Here is a 17,465-nt window from a genome sequence, read left to right as displayed (position 1 = left end):
GACATACTTTCAATTGGCATTAATGTGAAATTGCTAATAGATTCATCACATATAGAACAGATTTAAAATTTCCTTGCTGGATCTGAATATTTCGTGCTAAATGCGATCTCCAAAGCTACAAGACAGAAATGATATAATTCTCTAAACTTCACAAAATCTAATTTTATGGGCACTCAAATGCATAAAAATACGAATATAAATAAAAGGCATACGCATACGTTTGATAAAAATATTTTAAAATTAGAATAATTTAAAAAAAACATGACTATAACCCAAGGATACATCCCAGTGTAAACAAGTCAAGGAAAAAAGGTTATATATATATATATAAATATTAAAGTGAAACAAAAAATTAAAATATCAAAAATTCAGATATGCGCATATAGCAGAAATCTAAAAACATGTGCATGTAAAATTTTATTTTTATAAATTAATTTTTATCCTTGCCAGCTATATTTTTATTTTTAGAGGCTTAGGGTAGAAGTCATTCCAACTAAGTTGGTCACTTAATAATTTTTGAGATTTTTTTATAATCACGTTATTATATATCTATTTATGTTTTAAAAATTAAAAACTAATTTTTTAATAAATTTTTTATTCCTAAATAACAGTGGCCATTTTTAATCGGTAGCAATTTTACAATTTTCAAGAATTTGCGTTTATTACTATAATTCTTATTTTATTTATTAAATTTGATCTAACAAAAAATTATTCTCTTTAAATTAACATGATCTTTTTTTATAATGAATAATTAAGCAACAATAAAATTATAAACTCCCTAATAACACAATAAGAAAATAATAATTCCCTTAATGTTTAAATTTTAAAATGCTGATAAAGTTCATATTGGTATGCAATGTTCTTTTACTATGCGTTTTGTTCTTAGATATTGTGAGGTGAGCATATCATAACTATGTTTTCCAACAATTTCTGATAATTTTTTCTTTTTTTTTTAAATTTCAGCCTGAATTATTTTATCACAATTCAGTGTTGTAACTGTATTGGATATCTCACTCTTGTCTCATAAATTGTTCCACAGACAAAACAAAGATATTGTTGCGGTGGATTTAATTGCTGAAGATAACTCAAACTGAAGTCGAAACGTACATATGTATTGTAAATTATTGTTTAAGTTAATTTCGCAACATAACAACCTGCGGTTGACTCCTATAGCCTTATATATATATTATACATACACTAGATTATTATTTTCTTATCTTTTTTTATGTCGTTACAACCTATTCTTTAAAGTTCATATTTTTTATGTAATATTAGGCGCTCTCTCTCTCTCTCTCTCTTTCTCTCTGAGATACTAACTTTATATTTTTCTTATCTTTACTCTAAAATTTATTAGGAAGAGATAAAAATACAAGATGTCTCTCCCCGATTTCTCTTGTGAGCAGGTAGAGCGAGCTGAACTAACAATGAAAAGTCGTTTACCATTTTGCAATTTTTGCTACACTTTAGGATATATTAATTTCTAAAGATGACTTGTGTTGCACGAAAAATAGGGATTGCGCTCGAATTATACTCTAAATGCTAGCAATATTGTAAAACTAATCAATTGCATTCCAAGACTGTAAAAGATTTCAATGCATGGTTTGTAGAATTAAATATACATACAAATTTATACAAATATATTTAAGTATTAAGATCTGTTTCGAAAAAAGAATTTTTTAATTAATAAAATTTATTCTCATCAATTTATTTTAAATTCTATACATGATATATATACTTTGGCCGTAGTATACTACATATTAATTTGATTCTTTCATGCATAATATATACTTTCCAAATTTAATTTTGCAGATATACTACACACAACAATTAGGGGATCACTTTAAAACCTTGTGAATATTTAAGAAACTGTCTCCGCTTCCAGATTGCAGGACAATTTTTCTGGATACGTTTTAAAGGGTAAAACTTCTATTTTGAAATAGTTAATATAATATTTACCGTCTCATCGAATGGTTTTTCTCGCGAAGACCAGAAGCGGGTTGTGTTAAAATTCTGAAAATTTCACGACTTTCCGTCTGGTCTTCGCAGGAAAGACCATTCGATGAGACGGTAAATATTATATTAACTTTATTTCAAAGTACAAAATGGAAGATCCTTGTTTATCGTAACGTTTCAATAGTATTATATTATATATTTTTATGATTAAATTTTAAATTGAAATTATACTATGATGAATCCATTTGAGATTAAATCTTAAATCTTATAGAATCGGATTGAAACCAATGGAAAACCGATGAGAACAGGCCGTAAAGATCAAGCTGGATCTTGAGTGCTTCTAATATATATTATAATTGTGTGTGAATTTGTATACTACATATGTAAATTTTTTAATTGCGCGCTGAATTTTTTTTCAGAAGTGAAACACAAACTATTAAACTAATGCAGTAATATCACGAATTAAATTGACTAACAATTTAACAATTAATTTTTGATGCTCTTTGCGCATTTTAGATCAATCTTAATAATTCTGTTACGGCTTGTTCTCATTGGTTTTTCATTTCAGATTAGTTGAAGTTTTGTAATTTATTCGATTCTTTAAAATCTAAAACACAAAATCCCATTTTCAACTATTCATAACTCAAAAGTGATTGATGATTTCATATTTTTGTTAAAGAAAAATTATAATATTTAGTAAGGAAATTTGTTAGAAAATAATGCATGAAAAATAGAACATTCTGCATATGAAATACACTTTTGTTCTCTCTTACATTCGATAGAAAGGTGCAAATAATAATAATGTGCTGTCAAAAAGAAATTCAACATACTTATGTTATATACATAGCCAGCAAATATTTTTACTCGTGCAAGTTATTTTGCAAAATTAAACGAATAATGAAAATAAATATATTTATATGTAAAAAACGATGTACACATGAATAAGGACATGCTTTTGCTTTACAACTTACAGATGCTAGAAGCTATTTGTGGCAAGCATGGAATCAAATAAATTTATACAGTATCTGTCCCTTGTACACTAATGATATTACGCGATATATCAGTAACTACAATATTCGACATTAATGAAGATCTTTTGCAATGAATTACAGTAAAGCGATAATTCCATTGATCTACAATATGTCAATATATAGCTGAATTTACGAATTAATTGTATCAATATGTCATGCATTATATTTTATTTCTCTTTTTTTTGTGATTTAATTAATATAAATATTTAATAATACCAATAATATATAAGTGGTAGGGTAAACATGTTTTATTAAATCTAATCGCTTCGATAAAATTCGTAAGATTAGTGACTTTATTTTAAGAAGCCTTATTATGAGCACACGAAAGCCGAGGCAAGCCTTGTACAAATCTACCGTTTCAATACATTAAAAAAATCACTGTTTTCAATGCACTTAGACCTCGAGATAATATTTCCTCAAAAATAGCGATGCCAGCCCAGATAATATGCATGTTGTATCTAAAAAAACGTCTTTTGGATATCTTATGCAATATAAATGTTATCTAGGAAATTGCTAAAAAATTTGGTTTCCCTTTCAAATGATTTTTTTTTATATATCGAGATCTGAAGGCATTTTTATAAAATTTCATTACATTGAAAAAAGTTTCCTTTTATTGTAAAATCATACCTTTGGGAAGTAACGGTCCATGTACTGCGTGTAAACAAGGAAATGCTCGTAATTAACTGTAGGTAATTAGCTAAGGTAATATTTACGATAAGAAATGACTTGAGTCTGCTTACCTTATCGAAATCCACTTGTACTGACATTTGATTTACTTTGTAATCGTGCAGAACCCGTTGGCACTTATCAGTTGTACATGCAGCCAGCGTGTGAAGTAGATTCTTCTTGACACCACGAACAACTACAAGAGCAAATTTATATTTCGCTTATTTTGATATTCTTTGTTGAAACGCTTGTTATGTAACAACAGTTTACTTATTTATTATATGGAATAACGATGTTAACATAGTTGATATTTTTAAGAATTTTTAAGAATATTTATTGACTTTCTCTTTTTTCACAAGGAAGAGGAAATATAATGTTTACTTATTTATTATATGGAATAACGGTGTTAACATAGTTGATATTTTTAAGAATTTTTAAGAATATTTATTGACTTTCTCTTTTTTCACAAGGAAGAGGAAATATAATGTTAACTGATTTTTTAGTTCCAATGAACTTAGAGAATGTAAAAAAAAAAACAGGCGTACCAATATCCAATTGACTGGCATTTATCCTTAATTCCTGCGTGATCTTATTCATCAACTTTAGATCTTCTTTGATCGACTCTAAGCCGGCAACGATGTCGTTCAGATTCGTCAGAGAGACGGCGTGAGAGTATTCCGCCAGTTGTTCGGTGACGATTTTGCCGCTTGCCTGCAGGATATTGTTCAGCGTAACTTCAAGTTCCTCGGGGTTAGTCTTGAGCAAATTGTCAATCTCTTTCTTCGTGGTAGTCAAGTAGAGTTTGACGTCTTTCAGACTAGTCTTGGCTTTACATGTAAGCTCTTTGGTTCCCTCTTGCATATACTCGTTCGTCACAAAGGCACACACCACGCCGAATCTGCAGTTAATTGTCCGCGTGCTAAGTTTTATTAGAGTGACGAGACAGGATATAAATAGAATTTCATTATCGAATTTTATACAAAGCTGTCGTTAAATTCATGTTTGACATATTAAATATTAATATCATATTTTACAGAAAAGAGAATTAAATTGCGCGGGAAATTAAATTTTGAAGAGAAGAGTAAGTTAATTATTGCAGTAAAACCGTGCAACACATAATACATTGAAATATTTATTAGTACTTTAAGTGGAAAGAAGCAAGTGCATTTCAGGAATTTTCAAAAAATCGTAAACACCGTAGCGGGTGTTTTTATTGCCGTATATTTCAATTATTATTTTTGTTTCATTTTTTTGTGCTATTATATAAGTAATAAAGTGATTAAGCAAAACTTGATGTTGAATAAAATCGATCCTTTTACGTCCGACTTGTTTTAAGAAGAGAAATAAACTAGTTCACTTATTTTTAAAGATTTTTGGAATAACTGAAAATGAAAGTAAATCAAAACGTTAGAAATCAAGATGGTAGATTCAAATAACAAAATGTTTTTAAATTATATAAGTCGTATATTACCAAGTTTTTAAGGTTGATAAATAACGAAAATGATATTAAAACTTAAAAATATATTAATAAATATTGTCAGCTCATATAAAATTAAAAATTATAAAAAATAAATATACTTTCCAGGTCAAATAAATAATGAGCTATATTTGTTGTTACTATTCAATAAATTTATTACAATCAATAAAATTAACTTGGAACGTTTCGACTTTACAAAATCATCTTCAGCCGCATAAAAAACCCCAATCTAATTAATACGCTTACATATCACAGACGCTACGGGGTTTTTTATGCGGCTGAGGATGATTTTGTAAAGTCGAAACGTTCCGAGTTAATTTTATTGATTGTAATAAATTTATTGAATAGTAACAACAAATATAGCTCATTATTTATTTGACCTGGGAAGTATATTTATTTTTTAAAAATATATAGGTATTTTATGTAGGGAGAGGGGCGAATGTAAAATTTATTTTCAAATTTTAATGCAAATTTGTACTGAATAGTCACAATATTTAGGGTGTGTTCTCTTTTTAATGGCAATGCAACCATCATGGCACAATATCACTATGTACCGTTATTATAGAATTTGATCTCGGAAAAAATACCATCAGGATGAATTTTTGCACAAGATTTAAACAGAAAAAAGTTTACCATTCTACAGTGGCCGTTAAGAAAAATAATTAAATAGATAGGGCCCAAATTTCATTCTTTTTGCAAATATCTCAATAAATATCAATTTTACCAAGAAAATAAAAGAAAGGAAAATTAAAGAGCGGAAAATTTTATACAGAAAAGATTGTATAAATTTTTGTCGTATGAGCAATACTTTTTACGTAAAAAATTATGCAAGATGTACTTTGCGTAGTGAAGTAGAGCGCGCCGACAAGACGCTAAAAGAAGTGGAGCGTCGCACGCGTCTACAAAAAATCATAACTTTTGAACGAATTCGTACAGAAATTGGCCAAAACGCATTGAAAAGCTGAAATCTTCAGTAATAAAACAAATTATCGGTCTCTCAAGATTTAAAAATTAATCAAATTAAACTAATTACAATAATAAATAGGCAAGTGAAAGTCAAATCCGTACAAATTATAATATATTTACAATATTCATTAAATATCTTACTATCTTTTTTATATGATTCGAACATTTCGATTCAATTCGAGATCCAAGGCAATTAAGATCAATCAAATTTCACTTGATAAGTTCGTTTGATCTCACAATTATATTCTCTTACCATTAAACTCAGCAAACCGTAAATATAACAGTTACATAAATAGACGTATATTTGCGTATATGTTATGTAACATTATATTTGTGTAATCTATTATCATTAATTTGAGAATTTTCGGTGTTATTACTCAAATAATTTTTTATATTCCATAACGGCATTTATCACAAAATTTCTTTGGTAAGAAAATAAACCCTTTAAATTGTACTGTTTGACCTAAATGTGACTAATATTTATCAGGAATATAATTTTTAAAAACATACTGAAAGGTATTGTATATTTACTACTGAATATGACAATCATAAAAAACTTACAGAATAATAGTAGCGACAGCGATTAACACGATGCTGAGCATAATCTTCCTGCAATGATCGTGTTTTTTATCGAAGGGCTGACTTCGAGCACCGCAATGTCCTGCGCATCGGCAACAGCAGAAAAAGAGACCGGCGCAGGGAAGAGTAGCTGCCAAGATAAGTCCGATCAGAGCAAGACCAGCCAACCCTCCGTAATGCGTCACTATAATTTTCCATTCCTTGAGAGGGTCCACAAAGGTTGGAGTACCGTCGACCAGAGTGATCATACCTGCAAGAGAAGCAAAGACACGTCGCGTGATAATCAATTTTCTTTTGTCGAATACAATTGTATTCGCGGGACGAGAATTAAAGTAAAAGAAATTAGTTTTGATTGACCGAGTTACGGACTGACTAAATTGTCTTACACTACATTGGGAGCTCTATAAAGCTAACAGAATCACATATCAGTAGAATAAAATAAATCGGATTTATCGGAATTTTTAGTAAGTACTCATTTTTTACTAACTTGTATCACTAATAAAAATTTTTTAATCTGCGCCGTTTTGAAAAATAAAACGTGGTACCTACTGCTAGGTTAATATTAAGTATAGGACCAATTTAAAATAAAGGAAAAAAGAAAAATAATATCAGAAACAAATAGGATAGAATTTGTACTAATTTGAACTACTAAAAACAATTTTATAATGTGTGTCATTTCTAAGAAAACAATGCTGCTAGTTTAATATTTAAGTTGGCAGGACCATAAAAATACAACGAGGGCAAAAATGAACAAAACTGAATTTGTACTAATTTGTTAGTTAAAAGTAAGTTAATATTTTACATATTTTTTTCTCAAAATGATTGTATTAGTATATACTTACAATCTATGTTAGTGACCTTAATAACAAAACCTATATGAAACTGGTACTTGACTTTATAAAAAAAAAATTTTAATGAGTATCAAATTAAGCTAGATTTGTAAACAGTTTTTTTTTCGTTTGTATATTTTAAAATGATAAAATAAAAAAAATTAAGTAAATTTCTAACTTTTTTTCAATTCCAGTATATAGTCCACTGCAGACAATACGAAATTTGTGTTAAAAAAATATTACATATAGATCTTGTTATACGAACTAAGCAGGATTCTTACAATATATAAAGGTAAGTGAATGCATGTCTTATAAGTTAGCGCTTCTTAGAGCAAATAATTCTAGAAACATTTTGAGACCAAAATTATCCCGGCAATTGATTGCTTTAATGTACTTTACTCTTGTTCGCGATCCAGCACAGCCACACTGTGGGTCGAATTTTTCGACGTAAACGATGAGCAAAATATCGGATTCTGGATATTCTTAGAGCAAATAATTCTAGAAACATTTTGAGACCAAAATGATCCCGGCAATTGATTGCTTTAACGTACTTTACTCTTGTACGCGATCCAGCACAGCCACACTGTGGGTCGAATTTTTCGACATAAACGTTGAATAAAAAAATAAGCTAAATATTGTTTATCAAAATGGTAGAATTAATGTGACGATCGAAAACAATAATGAAATTCTAAAGGTTTTCAAATTTCAGGGAAATTTTGTATTAGTAGGAATTAGAGGAGTTGTTGATTTCAAAACAAGTTTCAAAGAAACATAATTCATAATATTTAAAAAGAGCATAATGGACCATCGCGCGCGTAGCGCGCGCAAGGAATGTGCTAGTTTTTAAAAAATTATTAAAAAATGATTATTAAGCGCATATGTCATTAAAAATCATAGAGAACTCTTCGTATCGTCAAAAAGAAGCCGAAATTATCATCAGAACTATTGTATCTAAAAATTAATTTTTCAAAAATTTTTAATTTTTTTTATTCGAAAATTTTTTTTACATATCAGGAACTGTAGGCAATCGCAAATTGAAGCTATTAAGCCGCTCAGAACTATTCCACCTCGAAATTCGATAAAAAGTTAGCACCCTATTTTTAAAAAATGTAAAAAAAATGTTTATTGAGCGGAACTCTTGTTATTAACTATAGGGAACTCTTCGTCTCGTCAAAAGGAAGTGGGAACTCTAATTAAAACTCCTGAGTACTATAGTTGGGATGCTAACTTAACATACCCGAGATTTCTCGTTGTTATTTACATTTTTTTATTAGTATGTATGTAATATATTCAAAATAATGATATTACGACAGCAACAAATTAGCAACAAATTCCTACGTTATTTTTGTGCAGATTGGCTTTGTTATAAGTATTGTTCCGCTAACTTAATCTTTTTTTAGCGAAACATTATTTTTTAAATAAACCGACGGAGCAATAAATTTTTTTTTGCAACTTTTTAGCAACAAATGAACAACAAATAAAAATGTTGGTTAGAATCGATTCCGCTCACTTTGTTCCGCTAACTTATAAAAAGCGGTGAATGCTTTCATTGAATTTTCAAGGGATGACGGCGTTGTAAAAATCTACTTCCAAAGAAGAAATACATGGCAAATCTGTATTCTCCGTCCAGAACAGCTGGTAGTTATCTCTTTTCACGGTGAGGAATGGAAGAAATCTGGACCGAATGAGGACATGTTGAATGTATTCATATGTAGATCAGAGGGTCGGAAGGGTTACTAGGTCGCAACGGAAAATGGAGGGGACGGACAGATATCGGAAATTTATTTGCTAGATAATGTAACTTAAAGAAGAAATAGGTCAAAGCTTCGGTTGATTGGTGGGTGTCTGCGTTTCAGATTGCTAACCGTAACTGAATATATGTATCTACATTCGGTAATCTTTTACGCTTTTTTTATACGCACGCGCAATATATACATATAATCCTAGAGAACTGTTATGAATAAAGGTGTCTCTCCCTCGGGCAGAAAATGTAGTATTCTAAAACTGTTCTTAGGCAGTCCAATAAAGAGGTGTAATGAAACGATTGCATTAATCCCCGTGACACGCTCGTCGATCCGATAGCACACTTGATTTTATGTAACGAGATTACATACATTTGCACGGCTCGCTCTAGAAATCGCATTTGCCGCGAATCACCGGTTGCGCGTTTAGTGACGCGTGAAAAGATTTTTCTTTTATTATTTTTATTAGACTCTTTCTAAGAAAACGCTGGTATTGTTGACCTGTGATGTGAAAATTTCTATGGAAAGTTTATAGTAATGATAATTACATTACAAATTTATCACCTTTGTAAAGTTGACAATTCTTAGAATTTCGATGTGATTGATAGAATGCTGACTCTTGAAAAAAGTTCTCTGCATTTATAAAGAAAGCCCTGGTGATTAAAGACAAACGATAAAAATATAGAATAAATAAAATGTAGAATGTCAAAAGTTTCCATTACATAGAAATTAATAATAACAACTAAACTGAATTCATTTCTGATTATTCATAGAAGATCTGCATAAAAGTCAAAATTAATTTTAATTAAAAATGTACATATGAGTGTGGATCAAATATTGTAATGTGTACATTCAGGTTCGCGCCACTTCACATGCAAACTATTTAGTATTTACTAGTATCTCACATGAAGAAAACGAGAAATCTAATATATCTTATCAGTTAAGAGCTTTTATCAAATTTGTAATTATTAATTATTTAGTCATTCTATGACTGAAAATCTCTTGAAAAAGGAAACGTAAGATTGTTTACTAACACACAACGCTTATTCAATAACGATAGGAAGCAATCGATTAACTTTATATGTCGAATCTATTAGATAATTATTATCAATCTCTGTCAATTAAATATTTGAAAAACATTCCAAGAAAGGAACACACATTACTGACACAACACTAACACGACACACATTCATTCGATGATAAGAGGCAGCTGATTGATTTTATTGGTTATATTTATACTAGTGTTTCGAAACGCGGGAATCAGTTCTTTACTTATTAGTTCCTGCCTTCGTGACGAAAGGAGACTATACAGCCAGATCTCATCAAATATTACACAAAGTATAAAATTGCAAGATACAATTAACAGCCTTGGCTTTGTAAAAATATACGGATGATGCAATACTCATATCGAAGCGTTCATCCAGTCGAACGATTTTTCGAGACTAACGCAGAATTATATGTCCTCAGTAATGTGTGATTATATGTATATAACTAATCTGTTGGCAGTAATTATTGAACAAGCAGTAGTATTCCCAGTAATAATCACACACTCGGCAGTCATTCTTTTCCGTAAAGGTGGAAACGCATTTTTCCCATCCAACAAGTTTCTTTATGCTGTCATTATAAAAGGAAGGTGGACGCTAATTGCGCACGAAGGCCCCATTCCTTCATCGTCCGCAAAATCGTCCCAACGCCTCTTTCACAGGTCTAAACATGTGAAAGTCACATGGAGATTCTTCTCTCACGTGTCGATCCAAAAGCCGTCGGCAGAGGTTGTTAAGATGAACAATTTTGTACTGCTCCTTGTCTTGAGAAGACGCGGAATCCAACGAGCTAATACTTTTCTGTATCCCCGCTCATCTGAAATGATTTTTTTGGATACAGCTATAACTGTTTCCAAGATGAGCAACAATTTCAGCAATTGTAACGCATCGGTCAGCCTTTAAAAAGTCACAAACTGCATGAATATTGTCTTCCGTTAGATTCGTCCTGGGACGGCGATCACGACTCTTAGTTTCGACTCTTTCTCGTCCTCCAGAGAAAGTCTTGTGCCAAAAGAACATACGGGGCTGTGAGAGAGTTGATTCTCCGAATTATTGGCGTAATCTACAACAGGCCGAACTCCCTCCTTTGTTAGAAATTTAATTATGAGTATGATCTGTTGCGCAACGAACGGGTGAACCTCTTTCTCGCTCATCTTGTTGCAGACTGTTACCGACATGACGCGAGGACGCTTTCAGATTGGAAATCCTCTCCTAACATCCCCACCGAAACATCCTTAACGTTGCATCCTAATTTACCTTCTTTAAGCTTCAGAACGAAATTCTCGTTTATATTTGATCCACTTTCGTAAGAAATTTAATTGGAAGAACATAAGAAATATAATTAAAGAAGAAATTTTTTGTTTAGTTGATTTACAAAATCAACTAAATATTTAACAAAATGATTAAACTGATTCTGTCAATTATTTGCCTAATTGGAACTGCACATTTCTATAACTATCTCCATGATTCTTTCGAAAATGCAGTTCGTTTACTACTGAGTCAAAGTATAGGCCACTGTCAGGTTTGATGAATTGTGGACACGAGAAAAGTTTTTTGAGGACGATTCTAATTAGCAGTAGGTAGTAGTAACAGCGACAGAAAGAACGGGTTGTGAGTCGTGATTGGACGTTGCACTCGTTAGGGAATTTGTATATAGAATTCGGTGAAAACTTGAGCGACGGATATTAATTCATATGGCAATTAAAAGTGTTCTATATTGTAATTATCCTAAAACTTATAATTTTGAGTTCAATTTTCAATTATGTTAAATGTAAAAATTGATGGAAAGAAAATTGTGTTGCTATTTAGATTCTTCTAGCTTATTGACTACTGACTGAGTATATCTATAAATAAAGCAATCGTGTTAGTCTTCGCTATGATAAGCAGGGCAATGCAAATATGCGTTTTATTATAGGAGGCGATCTAATCTGTTTTTGACGCAGAATAGAACGTTGATGACGTCGCTGACGTGCAATGACCGTCTGATAAAAAAAAATATCTCTTCATCAAGGTTGTATAAATAAAAAAAGCGACGATCCTAGTTTTAGACTCGTTAACTTTTCATTCTGATTTTTGTAGACTATTCTAAATTCGTTGAAAAGTATTTCTCACGTATTTATTTCTTTCTATCTTTAGGCGTACTGAGTGAATAAACGTATTGGTAGCTGTTTTTGTCAATGTAAATCAATTTTAATTTCAATTTAACTTACTCTTTACCTTTTTTTCTAGTTTAAAAAATAGGAAAAAAGTGAAGAATGAATTGAAATGAGATTACAGTTAATCTACATTAGTGGAAACAGGCATAACACAAACAAAACATTCTGCAAAAATATAATATATTTTTAATACATTTCAACGAGTAATAAAGCACTGCGGTATGTTATGTAAAAGCGTATATAACTGTATGCATTGCGGAGTCGCATTATGTAGCTGATTGTCCTCGAGCTGCATATTAATTTTCGACGATCGATTTGTTGACAGAAATATGATGTCGTGCAGTTAAGTTTCGATGAAGATGTACACCTCGTTCGCATAGAATTTCGCAAAATTAGAACGAGACTTGGCATGAGAAACGATCACTCTGAGAGTTTGTCCTAGTTTATAAAATAAATTAATTCTCAGTAGTCCCGGTTATTCTCACTTTCGAGACAATAAACAATCTTTCGCAGTTTATAACTTGATCTAATAATTTATACAATGATCTATTTGCAGTATATTTGTAGTCTAACTTTTAACTTTTATAGAAATTTAATACAAAAATCTTAGGAAAATAGTGATTATTATTTTATTTTGAATATTAAAAGCCCTGTTTCTCAATATTTTTAAAATTCAAAATAAATAATTAATTTTGTTTGTAATAAGGCTCAATAAGTTTTTAAAAACTAATATAAAGAGACAAGGGCAATGAGCCAATAAATTCGTTAAAATCTTTTAAATTAATCTAATATATTGCGAAGTATATTACGTAATTATGGCGTTTCGTCCCAGCTTCCACTACTGGACTCATCAGTAAGGCATTGTAGTGGAAGCCTACCTTATACGTCTGAGAGATGTATCTCTATGTAAAATAATTAATCACTCTTTCGATATTAAATTGGTCAATATTAAATTAGATTCTGTAAGGGAATAAGACATCAAATATATAAAAAGTAAAAATGTTGTATTTTCGAATATTTAATTTCATTTAGAAGTAAATTGGTAATATGTCTTTAATAATGCTGATCGGAAAGAGAGATCAAAGTATCTATTATTATACTCTGTACCGTATACGGTATAATATAGGTGAATATTCCTTTGACAATCGAGTGAATCGGTGCAATCGTACAGACTCATTGTTGTGCAGGTAAGGGTTTCAATCGATTTTCCGCAGTCATTGACCTCCATAGTTACGTTCATGCCACCGTTACCGCCGCGTGAGTTCAAATAGTAGTCTTTTTATGGTTCTCACGTTACTAACGTGCAATGCAATAATTCTGCTTAAAGTCACGAATTCTTTTTTAACATCATATCTTGTCTCATTTCAATGAATATTATCGATCAAACATCATATTCACCGTAATATGTGTCGTTAATTATACTCACTGTAATGAAACTATTGAAACTGTCATTCTTTTATCACCGGTTAGGCCATGTATCAGCTGTACTGCTGTAGCCTCGCCTTTTGCTTGCACTCGGCACTTATGTATCTTGATTTACCCATTTCATCTAATTTTGTAAACGTATGCAATAAAGTTATTATTATTATATACAAATAACAGAAACAGAGATGTTCATTAACGACAAAATTTTATATTTATGCACAATAAGTAAGAAGTAATGTTTATACCGGTCGAAGAGAGGGTTTTGAGAGAGATACCGATCGATGAGAGGACTTTTTTTTTTTAGTAAAGAGAAGATTATTTAGTTGGGTTCTTTTGTCGATTCTGTTATATGGATCCCCGGTGTGGGCGGAAGATGTTTCGAAGCAACGAAAGGTTATGAATTTGATTCGCAGAACTCAAAGAAAAGTAGCCGGTCGGGTAGTCTGCGTGTATAAAACTGTAGTCTATATGAGACTATCACACTACTTGCAAATCCCAGTGGATATCCTAGCAATAAAATACAAGGTGAAGGAATTAAGAGAAAGAAAAGTGCAACTAACATCAAAAGCCTTTGGAATTTTAAAAGCCCAAGTCATTGATCATGCGACGACCTTGGACAGAACGATGTGCACGCGGAGGAAAATTCGACAGAAGGGTGAAAGAAACCATAATTCCTCACTTCGAAAATTGGCTCAACAGAAAAACAGATAACTTGACATACTATTGTACTCGTATGTCATATTTCAACCAGAAAGAAATCACCAATTTCTTTCTCCCTTAAAACTATAAAACTTTTGTCTAAATATGTTTGCTTTAAACATACAGATTTTGAGAAAATCGACTAGATAAATTAAAATGGTCCATCCAATATAATTTTTTTAATACTTGTTTTACTAATCGAATAAATTTACACACTAATATCCAGTGTCGGCTCTCATTGGCATCTATTAATTTAAATTTTTGATTCATTCATATGAGCCTTATACTATATTTTTAAAATTTTTTAATACTCTTCACTTATTAACTCATAAAGAAAAACATGTTTTGGGAGAGGGGGACGATCAGCGGTACGAATTGAAGTACATCGGAAAAACATGAAAACCGAGATTTGATCTCGGTTAATAAAAAGAGCAACGCGAACTCGAAACTCCAAATTCTGCTCCCGAGCACTCTGATTTCCTAGCACTAGTTCCTGAAATTTCCTGGCGGTAATCCAATAGCACGAAAAGGAGGTAGAGAGTACCTGCCTTCATTGAGAATTTTCGATAACGACCGCTTTCCTTAGTGGTCCGAACCAGTAGGTAAGAACCAGAAGGTATTCCGCCTCCGTTGATCGTTCTCGGTAACCGCCGTCACCATCGAAAAAATAAAACTTTCGTTTCCATGATCCTGGGAAATATTTCGAGCCCGCGCTACGCGATTACGTGAACACCGCGGTGTATATATCGCGTGGACGCGGATCTTTAAATTGCGCCAGCCTTTAATTGCGCCCTCGTCTCCGCGTCTGCCCGTAAATGCCCTGCAGCAACTGAACGTCGATATATACGCGGTCTGTTTCAGGAGATATTCGATTGAGCTGAAATTTTGCAGAAATTACTTTTTTTTATGGATTAGAACTATTCTAGGAGGTAAGACAGAAAGAATTCGAAAAATCAAAAAATAAAAATCACCCTAATAAATATATTGTTTGTATATATTGGTATATAAATAATTATATAGGTATATTATTATACATGTATGAGAAATTTTTTATCGAGGACAACCATAAGATCCCCTTAAGTAGCACATTGAACTTTCCAATCAAGATTCTATATGCATATGTATGATTCTCATCTGTACATGTTAGTGAATTGGTGTCTGTATCAACTTTTTTTCTGTATCCTTTCTCTCTTTCTCTTCTTTTGTTACCACATGGTGCAACGCCAGGAGATAACACGTATACCACTCCCATATAAAAAAAAACTCATCTTTGCGAACACATGCGAAACACGTGTCTTGCTTTTTGATTCGTGAGATACAATCTTGGATACTGCAGAGTATCGACGGTAAAAAAGAATAAAAGATTTAAGCGTGCGAAAATTGACGCGTCAACGTTCATTGTTTCGCACGTTTCGATAAATAAAATTTATTAAAGACACGCAGTATACGAGCCCGAAGATTACGGCCCGTATTCATAATCAGACTTTATACTTAAGGCTTAATTCCTTAAATTTATCTTTAGATGCTCAGTAGCCAATAAAATAATTCGTAGAGCATCTGAAGATAAACTTAAGGAAGCCTTAAATATAAGGCCTGACTATGAACCTGGGTATATATTTCGCTGGTTCGATATTCAATCCGCCGCCCGCATCGTGCATCCTCACGTATCACGTTTGTTATCCTCTTTCTCTCTTTCTTCTCTTTTTATTTAGAATTTTGAATAATAGAATTGTCGCGGGTGCCAGGTAATCGATGAAAATCCGTATTTCCATAAATTCCGGACGCATGCTTTTCTCCGACACAATAATGCATCGCTCATTATACGTCGAGTTCATGGCGTATATAGCGTATGCAGTGTTTGTTGCGGTTTCTACGAAAATAGAACAGATCGATGGGGTTTTCAGTAAAATGAGAATAATGTCGCTGCCACGTTGCTCCCCTAAGACCGATTTATACGTATATATAGGGTAAGTGGTCCAACAATGAACCATGTAAATTTCAGAGGCTCGTATTTCTCTCAATTATTGAGTTGAAGATCTGGGTTTTTTTGCATACAGTTTATGAATTTAATTTAGTTAACTACATACTGTAAACAATAACTCTTATAAGTTATTTCTTAAGTTTAGTTACAATTTCCATTATTTTAAAAAATGGTAAGTGGTTGTACAGCAAGGGTGTGTACACAATGAACTACATGTTTATAATGTGAACTGTTAGGATAATTTTAGTTTTATTATATTTTTAAATGTTTATTTAGAAAAGAGATAATTATAAGGATTAGAATAATAAATATTAAAAAAGCCACACATACAATTTACGTTGTTTTTAATATTTTAAGCTCACAATCAAAATTATTTTTTTTTAACATATTCAGATATTTTCTCAGATTATTATTTATTGTAGTAACTCGTCACAGTTTGATTAAATTTATAATACATAATTTATAGTAGAAAAAACAATGGTTTATTGTTCACAAAATGCTTCATTATAGACCATATAACCTTTCTCACGATAATCTCCAAAATAATGCGGTAAGATAATACAACAGAAAAAAAAGTTGCTTACAAAATATTAAAGCTAAATGTGTACACAAAACTATTGTACAAAAAAAAATAGTAAGTATAACAACAAAAACATTAAGAAGTACAGAGAACTCTCTTTTCCAAAAAAAATTTACAACCTGCAAAATTCCTTAAACGTGATACCATATGACCATTCTTGGCGCGATCTACCGATCAATTGAGGGACCGAGAAGGGGTTAATTCAATGCGAGTCGCTGCATAATAACAGTGCAATTTGGTAACGTCACATTTACGAAATATCGCAATGGTTCATATATTACTACTGATTCACTGTGTGTTGGACCACCTACCCTAAACTCCTCCCCCCCCCCCCCCC

The 17,465-nt window shown here is 31.6% G+C and overlaps 1 protein-coding gene across 1 annotated transcript in view; it reads right to left on the bottom strand.

The window, feature by feature from the left end:
- Positions 1–17,465, bottom strand: part of LOC108782732 (prominin-like protein) — a 38,833-nt gene that overhangs the window by 13,252 nt on the left and 8,116 nt on the right. Inside the window, exons 2-5 of the mRNA XM_018551086.1 lie at positions 6,655–6,922; positions 4,196–4,548; positions 3,725–3,846; positions 3,612–3,635 (exon numbers count right to left, since the gene is read on the bottom strand). Coding sequence (XP_018406588.1) covers positions 3,612–3,635; positions 3,725–3,846; positions 4,196–4,548; positions 6,655–6,922 — 767 coding nt within the window. The remainder of the gene's footprint in view (positions 1–3,611; positions 3,636–3,724; positions 3,847–4,195; positions 4,549–6,654; positions 6,923–17,465) is intronic.

This window comes from Cyphomyrmex costatus, unplaced genomic scaffold (assembly GCF_001594065.2).
Source record: "Cyphomyrmex costatus isolate MS0001 unplaced genomic scaffold, Ccosl1.0 scaffold1335, whole genome shotgun sequence".
Classification (NCBI taxonomy): domain Eukaryota; kingdom Metazoa; phylum Arthropoda; class Insecta; order Hymenoptera; family Formicidae; genus Cyphomyrmex; species Cyphomyrmex costatus.
Note: the sequence above shows the minus strand (reverse complement) of the source record. Positions and strands in the feature narration are given on the sequence as shown.